General features: G+C 39.4%; 1 protein-coding gene across 1 annotated transcript in view; it reads right to left on the bottom strand.

Moving 5' to 3' along the window:
- TNNI3K (TNNI3 interacting kinase) overlaps positions 1-23,045 on the bottom strand; it is a 312,769-nt gene that overhangs the window by 96,514 nt on the left and 193,210 nt on the right. Inside the window, exons 20-22 of the mRNA XM_067726575.1 lie at positions 5,503-5,555; positions 4,906-4,958; positions 938-1,070 (exon numbers count right to left, since the gene is read on the bottom strand). Of these exons, the coding sequence (XP_067582676.1) occupies positions 938-1,070; positions 4,906-4,958; positions 5,503-5,555 (239 nt within the window). The remainder of the gene's footprint in view (positions 1-937; positions 1,071-4,905; positions 4,959-5,502; positions 5,556-23,045) is intronic.

Below are 23,045 nucleotides of genomic sequence, written 5' to 3'. Positions count from 1 at the left end.
ATTTAAAATTTATTTACGATTTAATTTGAAAACAACTTTTCAAGCACGGTAAGTTCTGGGGATGCAAAGTCAAGGAGTTTTTAGACTCACAGTGGATACAAGTAAGTAAACAGTGAGACAGTGCTGTTGTATCTACAAGAGCAACCCAAATAAAATGGAGAGAGAGATGCAAATAAAACTTACCTCAAATATTTGTACATTTTTTCCTGTGATTAGATTCCCTACCTCTACCTTCTACATGTACACAGAGTATCAATGTATATTATCAACAACAAAATTATAGCCTCACTCACAAAGTTCCATTTTTAGAATGCATCTAAATATGTAATACAAAATTAGAAAAAACAATTCTCTTTTGTATAATGTGAGACAAGCAGAAAGCAGTCCTGATAGGTTATTTTTATGTGTTGCTACTTTCAGTTCACTCTTATATGCACATCAGAAAGGCACTTCTAAATCTAATCTCAAAAAGTAAATATTGCATTGTTCACATTATTTGTACCCACATTCCACATGGCCATTATCATTTGCTTGTTTTATTAACAACAGATACATCAAAGCCCTAAACTTTAATAATAAAATATGCCTACACTTCTGTGTGCCTGTATCTAAAACCACATAGTTATAGGCCATTAAGTTTTCTGGATTGGGCCACACCTTTAAACAATTTGAGACCGTTTCCTTACCTCTCACCTTGCCAATCCACCAAGAATAGTCATTTTGGGGAAAAAAATGTTTCTTGAATTTGTGAAAATGCACAGAACTCTGGAAATCAGAGAAACTTCTTTTTTTTTTTTTGCCTCACCCCGCGTCTTGCAGGATCTTAGTTCCCCGACTAGGGATTGAACCCACACCCTTGGCAGTGAAAGCACAAACTCCTAACCACTGGACCTCCAGGGAATTCCCTCAGAGAAACTTTAATTGAGGCATGGCTTACCTGGCTTGAGATGAGCAAACGGAATTTCGCCGGTGAGAAGTTCCCACAGACACAGAGCATAGCTGAAGACGTCAGCTTTGATGGTGTAGCGTGTACACTGTGTGAACACCTCAGGAGCCATCCAGCGGAGGTTCTGTGGGTCAAGAAACATCCACAAGTCATTTACCAAGTGCTTAGTTCTTCTACTGTAGAATAGTGTTCTTCTTAGTGAGGATTTGTTAAGTGTTCTCTCGAAGTTCTCAAAAATATAAACTTAAAATAACATCGATACTGCCCTCAGTGTGCGCAATAAACTGGCCCGTTCATACAAAAACAGTGTGTTTACTGCTGCTGTTTAGTTTTTTAAAGGGCATTTTCTTTTTATCATTGGAAGATCATGAAATCCATAATTCTTTCCAAAATATTGTAACAATATTAATCACCAAGTAACACTGCCTCTCATGAAATGATGATCACAGCAGCAGCAATTTTTTGTGTAACTCTGAGCATCTTTCCCCTGGAAGCCTTACAAGCTTCTGAATAGCCATCCATGGGTTCATCTAAGAACTCTATGCCTCCCTGGGGGTGAGTCACGCACTGTGGGAGGAAGCTTCCCTCCTTTGGAGCTTCAGGTTGTAGTTTAGGAAGTCACTAAATTAGACCCATAAATAATGCCCTGATGACTGAGGAGAGAAACGGCCTGAGGGTAGTGCCCAGAATATTCGTGTGAAGGAGATTCCTCACTGGCAGGATCAGGTGTGTCACATCTCCTTTGTTTCCCAGCAGTGTTATTTCTGAATGCTGTTCGCGCCATATTCCAGAAAGCAAGCCCATAAAACGTTACGAGTTTCCCTGTACAAAGGTCTACCCTCATGTTTTCACGGCATCATTTACACCCTTTTTACTTGCAGTTATGTATTTTTAATTTTTAAATATAAGTTTCCGTTTAATTTTTAAATATAAGTTTCCGTTCTGGGATGCATAAATTTGGTTTATTTGTGGTTTAGGAAAAAGAGGACTAGATTTTGAGTTAGGAGATGCAAATTCTAGTTCTGGCTCTACTGCAGACTATTTGGGCAGTTCTGGGAAAGTCTCCTATGCTTCCTGGACCTCAGATTCCTCAAGGGCAAGACTGAGGAGGCAGCCCCTTCCAGCTCCAAAACCCCATGGCTCCATAGCTGTATCAATGGATTTTGCCAAATACCTGCTTTCTTTGTATTTCCACTGAAAGAAACCAGTATTCTTTTATTACTCCTAGTGAAATTCTGTGTGTAGTGTTGCCTGCTGATAATTCTTTTGAAGTGTCTACATTATTTTGAAGTCATGCATAATTGCACCTTTCCAAGAATATCTTCATTTCGATTATGGTGCTTATATGCAATTCTTCCACACGAGCTTTCACATTCCAAATAGCCTCCATTTATATAGCATATTATGTGTTGTGTCACAACATTGCATAAGGGGGAGTAGGCATACAGTCTGGCCATTTTTTTCACGGGGAGGGTAATAGAGTAATTAGCAAACTTACATAAAGCCACATAACTAGTAAGAAAGAAAATAACCTTCAAAATAAATCTAGAGTAGTGCTGTGCTTAAAGACTCCACTGCTAGGATAAAAGAATATTACTTGCTATTGGTGAAATTCAATTCAATTCCATTTGACAAAAGGTTATTTAGTCAGAGAGTCTCAACTGGCTGCATTTTAGAATCACCTAGGGGAACTTTTAAAAGATACATGTACCCAAGATCAACCTCAGGCCAGCGAGATCAGAATTGCTGGGGGTTGGATTCAGGTAAGGATGCTTTTACAAAGTTTCCAAAGTGATTTCAATGTGCAGCCATGGTTGAGATCCACTGAGTTAGCTATCTCTATGTCAAAGGTACTAGATGAGATCTGTTTGTCCTGTCAATAAAGGACTCACTCTTCCCACCTCTCATCTCCTACCATTCTCCTCCTTGTTTACTCCACTCCAGTCACTCTGGCCTTGAACACACAAAGGACTCTCCTGCCTCAGGACCTCTGATATTACTGTTCCCCCTTCTACACTGCTCTTCTCCTCTCATGGATAACTCCACCATAGGTCTCTTATCAAACGTTATCTTTCTCTTTCTCTCATCTAAATGGCTCCCTCTATCACTCTCCATTCATATACTCTGCTTTATTTTTTCTTCATAACACATCACCGTCTGGTATATATTTTGTTAATTTGTTCAACGTTTATCTTCTTCTATTAGAATATTAGCTCCATAAACACAAGAACTTTGTTCACTGCAATATCCCCAGTTCCTTAGAATGTCTGGCATCTAGTAGGTATTCCATAAATACTTGTTGAATGAATGAGTGAAATTTAATTGGGGAAACCAGCATGCTTAATCCTACTTACAATACAACATGGTCCATGATGTCGTTCCTGCCCTTCCTCTCTTAACTCATCTCTCATTTTGTCTTCCTCACACAGAGCATGCCAACAATGCCAAGCTATTTGAAGTCCCCCAGGAGGTCTGGTGTTTCTCATCCTCCCCTGTGCCTTTGTTCATGCTGTTGTTCACTCTGTCTGAACTTATTTATCCCTATTCATTCCACCTGAGCTCCCATGATGCTTTGTCACATCTCTGTCACTGAACGTCCCCACTGCTTTCAATCTTATCTGCTTATTACTATGTTTTTTCCGACAGAAAATGAGTTACTTGAGATCAAGGACTAAGCTTTTATTTGCATTTTGTATTCCTGGCCCTTTGCACGATGCCTGACACACTGTAGGTCCTTGATAAATGTTTGTTGGGTGAGTCAGAGTACTACATAGCAGTGCAAACAAAGTGCTACAAAAGCACAGAGAGAAAAGTGTGTGGGGAGGAGAAGGGGGGAGGAAGTTTATGGGAGGGAAGTTACTTAAAATGGATACAATTTCCTGGGCCATGCAAGATGAGTAGACTTCCTCCAGGTGGGGTACAGTGAAGGGCTTCACGGGCAGAGAATATGATGCTGGCAGAGTCACAGGGCTGTGAAAGTGAATGAAATGTTTGGGGAATAGCCAGATGGCTTGTATGCCGGGGGCATAAGGGACTTGAGAGAAGTTTAGTGGGAGAGGAGGTCACAGAGGAGCCTTGGGGTCACATCTGGTGGGGGGGTATAACATTTTAAGCATCATCGATGGTTTATAGGAAGAAGTGAATTGTCAGAACACAACACTTGGCTGATGTTGCAAAGAATGAACTGGAAGAGAGGACTGTAGTTAGAAGCCTAGAGCAATGGTCCAGAAAAAAGATGGAGAGGACCCAAACTGAGGCAGTGGTAAATGAGAGTTTGGGATGAACTTTAATAAAGAAAAGGAATAGAAACAAACAGAAAAAGTGATGGAGCAGTGTGTAAGCAGAAGCAGGAAAAGGAAGGAACAGAAAATTAGCCCAAGCTTCGGTAATTAAATAACACAGCTAGTCCAGAAAGAAAAGTGCACTTCTTTGTGTGGAAGGGATGGGAGAAAGCAGATGATGAACCTAATTGCAGACATTTTGAGTACAATTATGCTTGCTTCAGATGTTAGCATTTATATTTTTCTTAAACATTAATGCTTGACTATATCACCTATTGCCTTACAATGTTAAAATGGAAAACTATGAATTGTTAGTAGATACGGGTAAACTATGGATTTTATGGTTACCTATTAAGTGTTAACTCTACCACTTAATAAGGAGATCTAAACATGAATGCCAATTATCCATGCCTGCCATGTACTTTTCGATTATATTTGAAACAAATTCTGTTATTTTTTCTGTAACATTTTCCAAATATATATCTAATCTATTTCTCTAACAGAGCCTTGAAATAGTTCTTTTGGGGGCTTACTGAAAATAGAAACATAAAACATTATCCCGCCCTTGGGAGAATGACATTTCTTCCAGTTAAAGCTGCTTTCACCTCCCTTCTTCTCATGCTGAGTTTACACATTTCAATTGTTTCATAATTATAGGGAACACGAACAGCAACAAACCCCAGGTTGTTTTGTCATGTTGTCTTCATCCAGAGACTGCAGAAATCTTGATTCTGAGGGAAACAGAAAACAAATTAATGTCAAAGGAAATATTTTAAAACGAAGGTCAGGGGCTTCCCTGGTGGCGCAGTGGTTGAGAGTCCGCCTGCCGATGCAGGGGACACGGGTTCGTGCCCCGGTCCGGGAAAATCCCACATGCTGCGGTAGCGGCTGGGCCCATGAACCATGGCCGCTGAGACTGCGCATCCGGAGCCTGTGCTCCGCAACGGGAGAGGCCACAACAGTGAGAGGCCCGCGTACCGCAAAAAAAAAAAAAAAAAAAAAAAACCAAGGTCAAAGATTACAGCTAAAAGTTTGAAATGCCAAGAAACCTCTAACTTATTTAAATTTTCACTTCCTTTCTTTTAGCTGAGAATATGAAAGAGGAAAAACCGAAATAAATGATATACTTTTAAAATTCATTGAAATATGAATGACTTAGAGAAGTATAGCTGTCAGTGTGAAATCCATTTTCAGATTCATCATATAATATCAGCACCAATGAGTAATGGAGAAAGAAACGGATGCCACTTTGGGCATTATTCATGGAAATCTCACCTCCAAAATCTGCCACCACAGCATGCCCATCCTCATAGAGAAGAATATTGTGACTGTAAAAGAAAAAAAAGTAGATATTGAGTATACTATTTCCTAATCTGAATGGCCTCTCAATGAAGAGGATGCTAATCATCACTTGTTTACCCCAGAGGATAAATGACTCCCAAAAGGCTAACAGACATCTCAGATTAGTGACTCTGGTTTTCTTAGTTTTGCTAATCTGAAAGGAATGTTTATAAAATGTGGTCATTTTATATCTGACTTTGAAAGTATACAAAGTGTTCTACTTTAGATAAACCTTCTAAACATGTCAAAAAGACCCATTAGCTGAAGATCAGTTTTTCAGCTCTTTGATGTTCATTTGTTAACAAAATCTGGCTACAGGCAATAGTAAAATGTACCTGTGAGCATATCAGAGTCAGAGCAAGGGAATAAGCTTGCTAGAACCCTAGGCTTATAAGGACAGTTCAAGGCAGCACCTGACATGAATAGGAAAAGGACTCTTTACAGACAATGTCTTGGTCATTATGTTCTAGCTAGAATCCCAGGACAAAGAAGTGTTTTTAAGGCCTGAGAAATGAGGCCGGCTAATCTACTTTTTAAGGTCTTGGAGAGGAAAACATATAAAGGTCTTCAAAGTCTCCTTTCCAAACCAGAATTCAAGCTAGATCAAGGCTGTCTTTTTCAAGAAGTAAATCAAGGCTGGGGCAGTCCAAAGAGAGGTCATTCCTCCCACATATTGGTGAACTGAATTGTGGGATATCTTATGGACAAATGTATTGTGACCCAAGATTGCCTTTGAGTGTTTCTTACTGAATGCCTTTTTTTATGCTTATTTCACATTTGGTTTCTAAATGAGTCATTTCAGCATTAGGAGATCTCCTACTGGGTTTCTTTTAGTGCACATAGGCCATACTATATTAATTTATCTGCTCTATACTTAATTGTTTTGCTTCATGATCAAAAAAGGAAAATTTTATTATTTTCTAGTCCCAAATAAGTCCAGTATGATATTGAACCATTTATATAAGTGCTTCCAGGTGCTGAGTTGAGCTTTATAAGAAAGTTAGTTTTGAACTTCTCTTGTATCATAAATGAATTTTACTTTTATGGTATACACTTAATCCTCTTTTCAACTACCAAAAATCTAGAATGTGTTCAAGATTTTTTTTGCTTGGAAGAGCTCAGTGTAGAAGTAATATAGGGTGTTGAAACAAAAACCCCAATATGTTCTCTTTAGCTGTAAATTACCAATTAATACATGCTATGAGAATGACACTATCATGATAAAGAACTCTACAGCATCAGGAACTCTCTGGAAGTTCAAAGGCAGCAAGAAGAATGCATCAAAATGCTGTACCACTAGATTCCTTGAAGGATTTAGGTGACTTCCTGTACCACAATCCCTTAGCCTATCAAAGGATAATGAGTGTTACATTTCATAGATATCATTAAAACACATGCTGAACATGAATCACCAGTCAAATTAAATGATTATATGTATAGTACCCTATCTATTAATTTAATTTTGATTCAAATTAATTATCTAGAACAATGGTTATCAAAACAACTAGCAGCATATTCTCAATATAGAAAACAGATTTGTAAATGGAGCTGCCTTAGTTAAACACAGGGAAAGGCTCACAGAACCCCTACTTAAGCTTCACCTTTTCCAAAAATAGCAGTCCTTGAGGCAATAGCTTAAAACTATGCATGTAGAGAAGCCCCCAAATAAGTTACATGTCTAGGAAATATTTTGTTTATTCATTTGTTTGTTTAAATTTCTCTAAAGTAAATATTTTATGTTAACAAGAATAAGGATGACAATACCAGCTAACTGGAGTTGGGGTAGTGAAATGTTTAGCAAAATTTTACTCTTCTAGCAAAAGAAACAAGTGAATTTGGTCACTGGGCTGCCCAGTGCTTCCTGGTATGAGAGAGGCAGGATGTCTCAGGATGCAGGGATTATGCTCATTGTTGTATCTCCAACATTTTTAGCATGTGCTTATTTTTGGCACACTGCTTATACTCCTTATCACATTGGAGTACTCAATAACCATTTCTTGAACAAATAAAAGAAACTTAAAATAGAAAGTCACAAGTTTGGAAGGGTAAAGATTACATTAGTTAATCAGCAAGTACTTATTGAATATCATTCATCAGTCTATAAATATTTAAAATTCATAGACTCATATGATTGGAAGATAAATTAGAACTAACCTAGTTTAACCCTCTTAGCTCCAGAGGAGGAGTACAAAGCTCAGAGAATTTAAGTGTATCAACAGACATTATATAAGTAGCTAGTGGCAGAGAAGATATAGAATCCATTTCATCTAGGCCAGCATTTCAGATTTTAGAAAAGTGCCTGGCAAATAGTAGGTGATCAGTGAATTTTATGAATTATTCTTGTGTCATATTATGGACCTTTCCCCAAAGCATGCTATTTACTTTCTCCACATTATCAAGACACACTGTTGGTGGGAATGTATATTGGTACAGCCACTACGGAGAACAGCATGGAGGTTCCTTAAAAAATAAATCACAGCAATATCCTTTTTGACCCACCTCCTAGAGAAATGGAAATGAAAACAAAAATAAACAAATGAGACCTAATGAAACTTAAAAGATTTTGCACAGCAAAGGAAACCATAAATAAGATGAAAAGGCAACCCTCAGAATGGGAGAAAATATTTGCAAATGAAGCAACTGACAAAGCATTAATTTCCAAAATTTATAAGCAGCTCATGCAGGTCAATATCAAAAAAACAAACAACCCAATCCAAAAATGGGCAGAAGACCTAGACAGACATTTCTCCAAAGAAGATATACAGACTGCCAACAAACACATGAAAGAATGCTCAACATCATTAATCATTAGAGAAATGCAAATCAAAGCTACAATGAGGTATCATCTCACACCGGTCAGAATGGCCATCATCAAAAAATCTACAAACAATAAGTGCTGGAGAGGGTGTGGAGAAAAGGGAACACTCTTGCACTGTTGGTGGGAATGTAAATTGATACAGCTAGGATGGAGAACAGTATGGAGGTTCCTTAAAAAAACTACAAATAGAACTACCATACAACCCAGCAATCCCACTACTGGGCATATACCCTGAGAAAACCATAATTCAAAAAGAGTCATGTACCACAATGTTCATTGCAGCTCTATTTACAATAGCCAGGACATGGAAGCAACCTAAGTGTCCATCGACAGATGAATGGATAAAGAAGATGTGGCATATATATACAATGAAATATCACTCAGCCATAAAAAGAAACAAAATTGAGTTATTTGGAGTGAGGTGGATGGACCTAGAGTCTGCCATACAGAGTGAAGTAAGTCAGAAAGAGAAAAACAAATACCATATGCTAACACATATATATGGAATCTAAAAAAAAAAAAAAAGTGGTCATGAAGAACCTAGGGGCAAGATGGGAATAAAGATGCAGACCTACTAGAGAATGGACTTGAGGACATGGGGAGGGGGAAGGGTAAGCTGGGACAAAGTGAGAGAGTGGCATGGACATATATACACTACCAAATGTAAAATAGATAGTTAGTGGGAAGCAGCCACAGAGCACAGGGAGATCAGCTTGGTGCTTTGTGACCACCTAGAGGGGTGGGATAGGGAGGGTGAGAGAGAGACACAAGAGGGAGGGGATATGGGGATATATGTATATGTACAACTGATTCACTTTGTTATAAAGCAGAAACTAACACACCATTTTAAAGCAATTATACTCTAATAAAGATATTTAAACAAAAACCTAAAAACTAAAAATAGAGCTACCATATGATCCAGCAATCCCACTCCTGGGCATATATCTGGAAGAAACCATAATTTGAAAAGAAACATGCATCCCAATGTTCATTGCAGCACTATTTACAATAGCCAGGGCATGGAAGCAACATAAATGTCCATCAACAAAGGAACGGATAAAGAAGATGTGCTACATATATACAGTGGAATATTACTCAGCTATAAATAGGAACAAAATAACGCCATTTGCAACACCATGGATGGAACAACAGATTGTCATACTGCGTGAAATAAGTCAGACAAAGAAAGACAAATATCATACGGTATCGCTTATATGTGGAATCTAAGAAAAAAGGTACAAATGAACTTATCTACAAAATAGAAATAGAGTTACAAATGTAGAAAAAAAACATATTTACCTGGGCATAAGAGGTGGGGAGGGACAAATTTGGAGATTGGGATTGACATATACACACTACTACATATAAAGAAGATAACTAATAAGGACCTACTGTGTAGCACATGGAACTCTACTCAATACTCTCTAATGGCCTATATGGGAAAAGAATCTAAAGAAGAGTGGATATATGCATATGTATAACTGATTCACATTGCTGTATGCCTGAAATTAACACAACATTGTAAATTAACTCTACGCTAATAAAGTTTTTTTGAAAAGTGTCAAGTTTGTAGGATATTCCCTACAGAGATTTTTCGTATATCTACGGTTTAAGTCAAAACCTTAGATAACTAACTGAATTTTAGGATAACACAAACTCAATAGCAATGTTAATTACCCTTGCTAACTTGACTTTGCCTTAGAAACTCAGCCTTTTTAACACCACTTCTTTGATGACCTGAACCTTGAGAGAAGAATAACAATAAAACATACAAAGAAGGATAACTCAAGGTCTTTTTTTTTTTTTAGCTGTTCTTATTTCTCCAGTGGCTTTCAAATAACAACGGTTGCTTTTGCTTGGGTTTCCCAGCAAGGAGAGATCAAGATAAAAGCATATAAATATATGCTAACATTGGACTGATTTAGCAATCATAAAGCAATGTGATGATGGAGGCAGCAACTAAAGCAAATCATCCAGAAGCCAAGGAATGCCACAGCTTCTGGAAGCTGGAAGAAGCAAGAAACTGATTCGCCTCTAGAGCCTGTAGAAAGCACTGTCTCTGATGATTCCTTGAGTTTAGCCCAGGAAAACTAATTTTGATCCTCTGACTTCCACAAATGTAAAAGAATAACTATATGTTGTTTTTAAAAAAGGACACTATGAGAGATGCAAAGTGATGAACATTATAGATTCCATCCTCAAAGACCTTAAATTCAGCTCACGAAAGCTTAGATGAGTGTGGGTAACATAAGAATTCAAAGAAAACAGTGGAGTTATAAAAGAAATTAGCTTTGGGCTTCCCTGGTGGCGCAGTGGTTGAGAATCCGCCTGCCGATGCAGGGGACACAGGTTCATGCTCCAGTCCGGGAAAATCGCACATGCTGCAGCTGGGCCCGTGAGCCATGGCCGCTGAGCCTGTGCGTCCGGAGCCTGTGCTCCGCAACGGGAGAGGCCACAACAGTGAGAGGCCCGCGTATCACAAAAAAAAAAAAAAAAAAAAAAAAAAAAAAGGAAATTAGCTTTGAAGTGGGCCTCAAGGAACAGTCTACAAATATCGGCTGAGAGCTGATCATGCGCCAGGAAATTTCCTATACACTGGGATATAGTGGTGACCAAGACAGGCAAAGAGCTTATGAGCTTACAATGCAGTGAGGAGGAAATGAGGCTGAGACAAAGGGGGAAAGAAGTGTAGGTCAGGGAAAATCTTGGTAAAGGCCAAGAGTTGGGAATGTGTGTAGTCTGTAAGAGGAGTAAAAGAAGGATGTACTTACTAAATTGGAGACTGCATGCTGGAGTGTCATGGGGGGAAACTGAGCAGAGGTGGTGTTGGATTACAAGGGAATTTGAAAGCCAGGGAGGGAATTCCAGGCTTGACACAAAAAGCTAGCAGGTTTTTATACATAGGGTGCAATGCTCTAAAAGCAAGGGACTAGTGTTCAAAAATAATTTGAGGTACTGAAAGACAAAAGTAATAAGGTAAAGTGGAGAACAAAACAAAACAAAACAAAATAGGATGAATCCATCAAAATATTTGAAAGAAGTGTTTAGATCTTGGGACAACTTAGATATAGAGAAAAAAAGGGAACAAAAAACTTAGGATCGGGCTTCCCTGGTGGTGCAGTGGTTGAGAGTCCGCGGGCCAATGCAGGGAACACGGGTTCGTGCCCCGGTCCAGGAGGATCCCACATGCCGCGGAACGGCTGGACCTGTGAGCCATGGCCGCTGAGCCTGCGCGTCCGGATCCTGTGCTCCACAACGGGAGAGGCCACAACAGTGAGAGGCCCGCGTACCGCAAAAAAAAAGAAAACTTAGGATCATCTTCAACTTTTCCAGTTTGGAATACTTAAGCAGAAAGCAATAACATATCCAAATTGAAATGGCTGTCTTACTAAAAATCCTGTGAATTTTTTATGAAAAGTATAGTGGCTGACTTGGGAGGCTAAGGAACTTGACTAAAGTCATTTTTGTGCTTGGCAAGATTGGACTCACCAGATAAATAGCTATTATTTTTACTAAACTGAAATAACATTCAAAGTGAACTCTTTTGTCCTTAACAAACAATAGCAAATTAAACAAAACAAAGATGTAGTGACAATTTAGGAACATAAGGACAATGTGAGTTCATAGCAGCAAATGGGGCCAAATGTCAAAAAGGATGCTGTGAAAATGTCATTGCAGAATGAGAGCACTTTGGGAAGTGCTGGAATAAAATGAAATGTTCTCTTCACCTCAAGATAGTCTTTTGGATCTGTCCATTTCTTCTTTAAATGCTCAGTAACAAAGAAAACTAATTTTTAGAACTACCTCTAAGATTCACCCATTAATTTTTTAGTTTAGTGCTAAGCCATACTTCCTATCTAGAGTGAAGCAAATGGAGGGGGACAAGTAAGGATGAAGTTGATGGAATCTGTGCTAATTAGTGACAGCACAAATGCCTCCTGATGGGTGTCATATCAGAGTCAGAGAGGTAATCTGACAGGTCACTGGCATTGGAGCGGAGGGTTCCTAGGGAAAGGGCTGACCTGGGAGCTGGGATAATAGAAGTGGTGTGATAATTATTAGTGATGAGCTCAAGGGTTTATTACTGAGATATGTCGTGAACTGCAAGTTTTGAGAAGGGTGAGAATAGTGGAAGTTGTGGGAGTCATGTGACAGTAACAGAAAGGGTGGTAGTAAAGAGAGAAGGGATTAAATATTGCGTGAGAGCCTCCTGTGGGCACACGCCGGTGCTTTCAAGATTTTTATGTTCCTCCTGGAGCCACTTTGTGGTTGGTATTAGCATACTTCTTCTACAGATGGATAATGGAGGCTCAGAGCGGTTATGTAAGATGGCCAGTATCATAGCTGGTAAGAGGTGAATCCAGCAGTCAAATTTCAGTCTCCAAAGTCTGCCCTTTTTAGGAGAAGCTGACCCTTGCATCGTCTGGATGGGCCCTGAGGAGCCCAAACTGCTAAGCCTGGATTTCTGGACAGATATTCCAGAAATTTTGCTTGGGTGAAGAATGGTCTACCAACTAGTGTCTAAAATACCTGTGTTCAGTATATGACTGTAAGGTCATAAGACTGAAGTAACAAGCTACATGGAAAGTAATCTAGTACACCTCTGTACCACCAAGACACAGCAGGCAAAGACTAACCTTCCTCCCTCCCAGAGTATGATTAATGTGTCATACACAGGAATGAAGCACAGTCACTGTGAACGGGTACTTGCAATCCGACCTGGGAAATAAGCCAGGCATATGAGGAGTGTCAGTGGCTTGGAAGCTATCATCAGGATCAAAAGAGAGAAATAAAAGAAAGGCGATGGGAATTCTGAGACTTCGTCTCCCCCAGAAGACCATTTGGGAGGTTCATTTTTATTTCTTTGCTTTTGTGGAAGGTTCTGGGGAGTGGGAGTCTGCTGTTATATCTGATGCTTTACAGAGCACCTTCACGCACATGGTCACATTTGGTGGAAACAGTTGAGTCAGACCCTTTTAATTTGAATTTGATAAAGAAACCTGTCAGTAACTGCTGGCACTAGCACCTTAGCCCCAATCCTACCACCTGGGAAAGGAATCCAGGGGAGGTAAGGGGCAGGAGATCAGATAGACTACCCCGAGAGGAAGGCAGAGAACAGCTACTATAATACACCAATCTTTACACACAACAGCGCCCACGCCCACCAGCACACGCTGCTTGCCTTCTAAACTCTCCAGACACGTGGTTAAGGGCGAAGTGTCACTGAGGAGTGCTCTCCAGATAGCAGGGAGTTTGGTAAAACCATTAAAGGAAGTTAAGCAGATAAAGGTCAACTGGTCCTTAATTCTTACAGCGATTTTTTGGCATTTCTGGATTTAACACTTGGACTTAATCTAAGTGAGTATGATTTTAAAAGCCCATGTTATTTGCTAACTTGTGATTTTGTTGTTACAAGTGAGGCTTATGTTCAGAAGCAAGCTGTTTGGCTGACAAGTGTGCCGGGTCAACCTGGCAGTGTCAGCAGCTGAAACGGCTTTCTTGCTGCCCTGGGTCATCCTGTGTTGTAGGAGAAATGATAAGCTGCAATCATGGTCACCCCTGTGAGCACTGCTCAGCTTTACTCTTCCTGCTGTGAAGGTCTAGTTTTGGGCTAGAAACTGCAGTGTCTGCCTTCAAAGAGAATGCAGTCTGGTTGGGAATGCAATGCAAACTAAAAGGGAGAGACATTATCATCACAAGCTAGAATTTAAAGTGGTTTTCACTGTGAAAGACCTAGAGAAGAATCCAGAGAATGTAAGAATTAATTCTGAAAAAGATCATTAACAAAGGAGAAGAAAGAGTCTTAAGAATAGGAGGGATAAGAGGTAGTAGGTAGGACAAGGACCCATATTCAGGATACCTGGTTTTTGCTGTTTCTAGTCCTGTGATTAAATCATAATACTTGAACTTTTCAAGTCTTCCTTTCCTATCTTTAAAAATTGTGAGGGGAATGAAGGATATTAAAAGAGATAACACATGGAATTTTGTAAACTGTGAACTGCTAAATAGGTTTTCTAAAAAAATAAATTTATTTATTTATTTTTGGCTGCATTGGGTCCTCGCTGCATGCGGGCTTTCTCTAGTTGAGGCAAGCAGGGGCTACTCTTGGTTGCAGTGTGCAGGCTTCTCATTGCGGTGGCTTCTCTTGTTGCGGAGCACGGGCTCTAGGAGCGTGGGCTTCAGTAGTTGTGGCGTGTGGGCTCTAGAGCACAGGCTCAGTAGTTGTGGCGCACGGGCTTAGTTGCTCCACAGCATGTGGGACCTTCCCGGACCAGGGCTCAAACCCATGTCCCTGCACTGGCAGGAGGATTCTTAACCACTGTGCCACCACAGAAATCCCAGTATTGGTTGTTGTTAATAAACATAGGACCTAGCTTACGGAGTGTTTGTAATGACTTAAAGGCAAATGTGCTTTGTAAACCATACAGCCGTGTACATGTTGGGTATTAAGTGATGAGTCTTGAAACTGAAGTGATTTCCTGAATCAAAACCCACAGACTTAGAGAATGAACTTATGGTTACCAGGGCGGAAGGGTGGGGGGAGGGATTGTTAGGGAGCTTGGGATTGACATATACACAATGCTGTATTTAAAACAGATAACTGATAAGGGCCTACTGTATAGTATAGGGAACTCTGCTCAATATTCTGTAACAGCCTAATTGGGAAAAGAATTTGAAAACGAATAGATACATGTATATGTATAACTGAATCAATTTTTTGTACACCTGAAACTAACACAACATTGATAATCAACTGTACTCCAATATAAAATAAAAAGTTTTTTTAAAAAAAGAAACTGACTTTACTATGGAATATTTCAACTCACTTTTAGCCCTAGATCTCTTCTCCTTCCTTTCTCATTGTCTAAACGTACAATACTACTGCTGCTTGATTGAATGACTGCATTTCACCTAAAAGAATCTTTGGTTCCCTGACTGCATTGATACTGCAGTATTTGGACTTGGCTCCAGCTTTGTCTTTCATCATGAAGCAAATGATTTGGGTCAATTGTTTATGTAACAGAACTGAGTATTTATCTTTTTTGAAGTGTCTGTCCCTTACAGATCACTCCACAGTAAAGTTCTTTTAACCTCAACAATGCATGCACTTAGCAGAATACAGAATGTAACTGAGGGAAAGATTTACTTCATTCAAATAAGTGATGTGAATACAACCCATGCTCTGACCTTCACTTCTTTCTTCCACAGTAATAACAGTTCATTTTCAGAAAAAGAGCAAGCTGTTTTCAATGTGGGGTGTGTGTGTGTGTGTGTGTGTGTGTTTATATCTTTTAAGTGTTTTCTCCAGTTTTCTTTTAAACAAAAGTGAATGGAAATTAAATTCTGCTGGTTCCTTGTGACAAAAGAAAATTTTCTCCAACCTCAGAACTGAATTAATTTAATGAAGTCATTATGTAAGCATCATGAGTCTTTTCATTTTAATTGCCTGTATTGAAAATTTACCTAAAGTGCTCAAATGATTCATAATCAGTTGGCTATGCACTATAGTCCAGTACTAATTGTCACTATTAATCAGACTGGCCTGTTTATGAGACGATTTTTCCAATTCTGACTTTCTTCCAGAGCAAGACCGAAGTTCATGGTGGCCTTAGAAGGATCAAGGTGACTTGCAACTCTCACTCCACTGCCATTAAGAGTTTTTTTAAGCCACTTAAAAAAATCACATAAATATTAATTCATTTTTTTCTGAATTATACAACCATGTAATTGCCTATGTCAGTGGCTACTAACGAACACTAGTTTGCATGGCTAACCTCTCAGTGTCCTTATTTGAAGGGATGACAGCCCCTAAACTGTAAATCTAGTAACAGAACAGCAATGCTTCCCAGACTTCCTATAAGCCACTGTTTTCTGTTATATGCCTGATGGTGATTAACTCACATGATTAAAGACACATGGCTATCGGCATGCCTGGAAGCATTCCAAGGGTTAAATCAGTGGAAGCAATTAGGCTTCATTTTCAATCTCATCACACTGTGAAAGTCATTAGTTTACAAACACATGTGCCTGACAAGCAATCACTCAGACCTGAGGCTGAGGGGCCCTGGATCTGCCTGCTGCCACATTTTGCTGGTGGGGTGGTAGAGCTATGTGATCACTTGGGACTCTCTTCCTGCCTAAGACCCCTCTCTGGGGAGCACTGCCTTCTTGACCTCCAGCATAGGCAACCACATTATTCTCTCCTCTCCAGTCATCCTTGAGCAACTGCCACTGCCAAACTCAATGTGGCTTCTTTACCTCTGAGTATGTGACCCCCATACTCTGAACTGCTTCCAATTTGTTTCAAGTATAATCTAAGGTGTTAGCTAGACCCTTGAAATGCAGTGCAACTCACATCTACTTGCTTTGGAGCTCTGTACCCTTTCCTAAAAAATATTTCCAAATCATCTAGTTAGCGCCTTGTCGTCTACACATATTCTCATAGTCTCTTCTTTTTGGTATCTTTCTGCCTCTGACTTTTTTCTATCATCTCTGCTTCCTACTTCATTAGGTAACAACAGTTAATCAAAAACTCATTATCTTCATGAGGGGTAACTGCTGGAGGTCTTGGGTTTGAGCCCCAGATAATGGAGATAGCATATTTGGGTTCAGAGAACTTATTGATATTTACTTATTATGTTATGTTTATGTGGTAATGGGACCCTCAGCAACCACTTGAGGGTTCCACAATTTTGGCTGCATGTAGAAACCTGGTAACAATTGTATAGTAACATCAGAAATCACATACTCTGCTTCATAGCTAAATAAAGCCTCTACGTATATTCTTTTTTTTTCTTTTTTGCGGTACGGGGGCCTCTCACTTCTGTGGCCTCTCCCGTTGCGGAGCACAGGCTCCCGACACGCAGGCTCAGCGGCCATGGCTCACAGGCCCAGCCACGGCGTGTGGGATCTTCCCAGACCGGGGCACGAACCCGTGTCCCCTGCATCGGCAGGTGGACTCTCAACCACTGCGCCACCAGGGAAGCCCCTACGTATATTCTTGATACATCCTTTGTACCTTGGGGCTCAACATAAACTATTCCAGGATGCCTACCACGAAAAGAAAATTTTGTTGTTGTCCTTCTGCAGGAAGTGTGAAGCCTCTGAAACTCATTTTTAAGATTTTATTTCATCAGGGCACCCTCCTTGCCAAAGGCCAGAGAAGCCTAAGCCTGGATTTCTCTATTAATCTTTTGAAGGTAGTTCTTCACTAAAAATAAGAACTGTAATTTTATTTTTCCATGCTGCCGAAAAGTGACCCTAGTTTGGCTTCATACAGACTGCCCTGGTCCTTTGGAAAAGGCATGCAGGAGAAGAAACATGTTGACAGAACGATAGCTCCCCCAAGCTCATTCAGGAATAACAATATGCTAATCTTGAACATAATCTAGGTAAGAGAGAAGGAATTAACCAAAGTCTCATATCATGAACTTCTAAACACTGAAAGCCTAATTTCAGTGAACTCTCAGAAACCATGGAAACAGAAAACTCCAATAAATGCAAAGGATTGCAAAACCTTGACTTTTCTTAAAACAAACTCCAGTCTGTCAGTAGAAGTATATTTGAAGGCTTACTTCTAAAACTACTGGATTTGTCCCATTGCCAGTGGGATTGAAGAGGTGGATTATAAGATTTATGTTGTGGTTAAACCCATTTATTGAGGGTAATGTGAAAAAACTCCATACTCTTCTTCACTTACTATTTGCTCAGCACCATGAAACGCGAGTGGAGCAGTGATAATGCCTGAATAAATCTAACCACACACACACACACACACACACACACACACACACACTATTGGCTGTGACGTTTCTTCGAAATAGTGCCCTAGAATCAACAATCAAGTATGATTTCCATTTCTACGCTAAAGTTATTGCTTATTCTTCTTAACAGAGCGTAATCTTATGAGGAATCTTAGGTACACAAACTGCAAAATGGAACATTTTTGAATGACAAAGGGACAATCGATATCACAGACATCAACAGCTATGCATTCATTACATATCATTTGTTTTATTTTAATTTAAAATTGAAAAAGGGAATATTGGAAAACATCATATTCACTATGTTTCCTTCACAGGATCTAACATTTTTCTAATGCACTGGGACCCTGGATGAACAGGGGGTTTTGGCTTCAGACATTTGGTTGTAAAACCTATGTTTGGGGGGGTGCAGTCGCAGGACAGTGGGGGAACTTTTCTCCCACAAAGCACATGGTCAGGATTTTGAGGAAGGATGAAAATGGCAAAGATATGTGACATCAAAGAGTTAGAAAAGTAATAATTAGCTGGCCTGATTACCAAAATAAAACCACAAAATCAAAAGCATCAAAAAAGTTTCCAGCTTTTGTTGCTCCCACTATCATCTCAATACTGCTTCCTAGTCACTTTTCCGAACACAGTGATTTTTAATAATACTAAAACCTCGAAGTTTCATATGCAAACCCCACTTTGTATGTAAACCCTGAAAGGCACTGGGCATTTATTTACATTGAGGAGAGAACATAAGTCTACCAAAACAAAACACAGAAAATAATATGAAAGCAAAAACTTGGGGGACTTAGGACAAACAAGAGATATAGCAAGCAATATATTAGAATTTGAAAGGATATTAGAAATTATTAAATGATCTGTTTATAAAGGAAGAATTTGAAGAGCTTTGTTTTCTGTCAAGGTCACTACTGGACTTCCTAATAACTGTTCATTTTCCTGCCTCACTTACTTCATTTTCCCTGATCTCTGAAGACCCAAGCCCACGTTAAATACAGAGACATAGATGCTAAGGGCACCAACTACAGACGACCCAGACTCACTTGTACCCAAAAGTGTCATAGGACTCTTCTCACCCACTTTTAAGAGAGCAGATCCAGTACCAACTCTTCGGGAATGTGCCATGGGCCTTCTGAGCATCTATTTAACACTGAGACACAAAAGGCCTGTGATAAACCCTCTATCTCTGCATGTTAAAATTAATTCCTAGACATTAATAGGGAAAAAGAAAAGGCCAGAGAGAGCATGGAATAAGAACTGAAATATATGAAATACAAGTAAAAGAAGAAAAATCTCTGAGTTCGGCGTGACAAACACCATTGATTATGTGCCAAGTTTCCTGTTAAAAGACCCCAAAGTAGGTGTACACGTGTAGAGCAGAGGAGGGCTGAGCTTAAAAATAACAGCTGAGAGGAGAGCTGGGCTTTATCAACAAATAAGGTTTCCGTATTAAACAGAGCAGCGTCGGAAGCGGGCAGCTCCATGAGAGCAGGTGAGTAGGCTCTGTCTCTGACAAACAGAGGCTGTGCTGCTGCAGAGCTCGGCCTCTAAGGAGGGTCTCCTTCTAACTCTCAGAATGAGCCACAGATGAGTGTTCTGAACAGTGTGGCTTCAGGGGAACTTGCTTGCGGTCCTTCGGGAAGCAGGGATTTGTAGGTAAATCAAGAAAGGAAACCGTTTACCTACTGGACTAATCTGACGCTACGACTTTTACTATGGCGTCTCCATCCCTCTCAGGGAGCACAGGGAGACGAAGTGCCCATGTCTGCAAAAGGGCAGGTTACAAATGTACTTAATCTTGCATGCCTTCCTTCAAGGACACTTTGAAAATTCAAAAGGAATGAACAGATCTATTTCTTTTTTAAACTTGCCGAATCGTTCAGCGTCTCTTTGGTTGCTGAGAAGAGGGGCTCTTAGTTTTTTTCCAGACACTAGATGGTCTATCGCTGGGGGATAGAGTATTAGTCACAGAAATGTAACTCATCAGCCATGAAGGTTTAGGGCTATTTTAGTTCTAACACTTTGTCAATGCTGCGTGGCTGTCCCCACCATGGCCCCTGGGCCTTCCTTCCTCTCTCCTTCACTTTGTTCCTGTTGTCTCCTCCAAATGTGAATTCACTTCCAACTTTTCCTCTAAATAAATATCCCCATTTTTCAGCACCCAGTCCAGTGATCTCTTCTTATCCTGGCTTTCCCAGCACCTGACCCCAATATGATTATAAGCTCCACGGGCACAAGATCCATGAACCAGGGAAATTATTGGTGATCGATAATAAACTCTTATTGAATTAAATTTTCTTCTTGATCCTAGAGAAGTAAAGGTAAGGAAAGAATTAGAATGATTAGGGATTTTAAGGGGTGGTTATATTCAGCATTGACTTTTCCTAAATTCCATAGAATTGAATTCTGTAGCTACTCTGACCAAACTGTTGTTTTCTATTTTCTAAAATAGATCCAAATTTGTGACTCAAAATAAATTCTCTGAGACTTAAAACCTTGATTTCACTTTTTAGCCTTATTCCAGGCAAATTCTTATCCGTCTATTTCCTGTATAATCAGCATTTACCCAACAAATATTTGGTTAATATTTATTTGGCATCTACTATACTGCTGAACACAGAAAAAGCTTTAGAACAAACCCACCTTTCCATTAAAGATAAGGAGATGAGCTGAATAAGCATTTCGTACTTTCCCCCACTGATCATTGACTGCTCTGCCTGAAGCTCTATTCACCCCATTGACCCCTCCCCCCATGCCCTTGTGCAAGCAACAGCTTCAAGAACAAGCTTACCCAAATATTCTAGCCCACGTCCGGGACTCTGAAACTGAATGCCTACAACATTATTTTCAGTTCCATACATTTGGTATTTAGAATATGCTCTCTTTTCTTATTTCTTCTTTTTCTATATATCTCTTATTTCCCCCAGATACATTAAAACTATTCTTAAAACATTTTATTATATGTTGCCTCCTAGGACTTGGCAAATTACAGCAGCTCAAGAAACATTATGGTTGTGAATAATCAATATAGCTACTAATACAACATCCTGCCTTTTTCAAAGTAACCCTCTGGACAACATTCTATTTCTCTCTTCCTCTTTCTGGTCCATATTCTTGAAGGGTTTTCTTAAATTTACTGCTTCTACTTCTTTACTGACTATGCCCTCTTCAATACGCTATTCTCACTTTTTATCCTGCCACTCCAAAAAATCTCTTTTTTCCAATGTGAACTTCTGTTTTGCTAAATGCCACAGGCTGTTGGTCCTTGTACCATATTCTATCCTAAGCCCTTCCTATTCTTGGCCAAAGCTTGCTTCTTTTCTCTTAGTGAAAGTTATCACCATGATTGAGTTACCCAAATAAAAACCAGGGAACCAAACTTGATTCCTCCCTGTCCTTCAATCCCTTCTTAAAAATGTCACCATGTACCATCAGTTCTACCTTCTAATATGTTCTACATCTGTCCCGTTATGCCTCCTACATATTGAGCACTTATTCCCTATGGACAAGTCAATAATGTTGATTAGAATCCCATTTGTAGAAAAGATCGATAGGAGATCTTTCAATGTTAGGCATGGTGTTAGATATTAGGTAATAACAGTAAGTAACACTTAAATAGAACTATGTGCTAAGCACAGTTCTAAGCAATATATGTTAACCTATCTAATTGTCACAGAACCTAATGAGGTTGGTATAATAATTATACCATTTTAAACATGAAAAAATTGAATTGCAGAAAGGTTAAGTAACTTCCCTAAGGTAACATAGCTAGGTAGTTTGAATTCCTCATTTCATTTAGTCTCCATAGTAGCCTTCTATGGTGGTATTAATATTTCGACTTAGAGCTGAGGAATTGAAGCTGAGAAACTTAAAATAATTTTCCTTGAGGCCACACATTTGGTAACAATGTCAGAATTATGCTAGAATCCACATCTAGTTGGCTTGAAAATTCATTTACTTTTCTCCACACATGCTCTGACAGGGTCACAGAGAATAGTTTAAGAAAAATTAAATTGGAAGGTACAGCCTAATTTCTAATATGTTGCATTAATTTAGGAACATTTACTTTGAATACTGTTTTTTATGAAATCAAAGAGGATGAGCGTTAAAATAGTGAAGTCTATAAATTAAAGAAAGTAAATGTAACAAAGGACAGAAAATGATGACTAAGGAGAAAAGGCTGGACATGGAGAGGGGAGCAAAAAGGGACCAAATGAAGGAGAGAGGTGAGGTGTGGGAGTGGAGCAGCTAGGTAGGGGTGCTGGTGATGGAAGGGACTGGAAGGGGGAGCTTAGCTGGAACATGAAAGGATGAATGTCCTTGATAGTGCTTAGAAAATCTAATGAGAATGTATTAATAGAAAATATGATATGTGACTAAATAGTTCAACAACATGCATATTTCATGACGTTGGCCTTATGTGACTGGGTTACTCATGAATCTACCAGCTGAAACAAAGCCAAAAGATACCCGGTGATTTTATTCAAGTTTACCGTCTACCCAGTCTTTGCATTCAGCATGGAAGTGACAAATGATTACTATTCTAAAAACATCTACTATCCAGCATGTTGTGGATACTCTGTATTCTGTACTTACCCAGCGCTGCAGAACATTTTGTTCCTAAAGTATTTAGTGGTTTTTTGTTTTGTTTGTTGTTTTTGGCTTTGGTTTTGATTTGTGTATAGCCCTTCTATTTAACTCAATGATGATGGAAACAACAATCTTATAAATGTTATCCACACATGCTGTACAGTCAAGGAAACAAATGCAAACATCTATTTGAGTGTCTGGTCTCCAGAGGACATGATGATTTGGAGTGGCCCCAGACTCAGACCCTTGGAGGTTGGCTACAGGGCATTTATGGAACATGGAATGAGTAAGGCTTTGGG

Source organism: Pseudorca crassidens, chromosome 2 (genome assembly GCF_039906515.1).
Source record: "Pseudorca crassidens isolate mPseCra1 chromosome 2, mPseCra1.hap1, whole genome shotgun sequence".
In the NCBI taxonomy this organism is placed as follows: Eukaryota; Metazoa; Chordata; class Mammalia; order Artiodactyla; family Delphinidae; genus Pseudorca; species Pseudorca crassidens.
The sequence above is the reverse complement of the archived record's forward strand: the minus strand, read 5'-3'. Positions and strand labels throughout refer to the sequence as shown.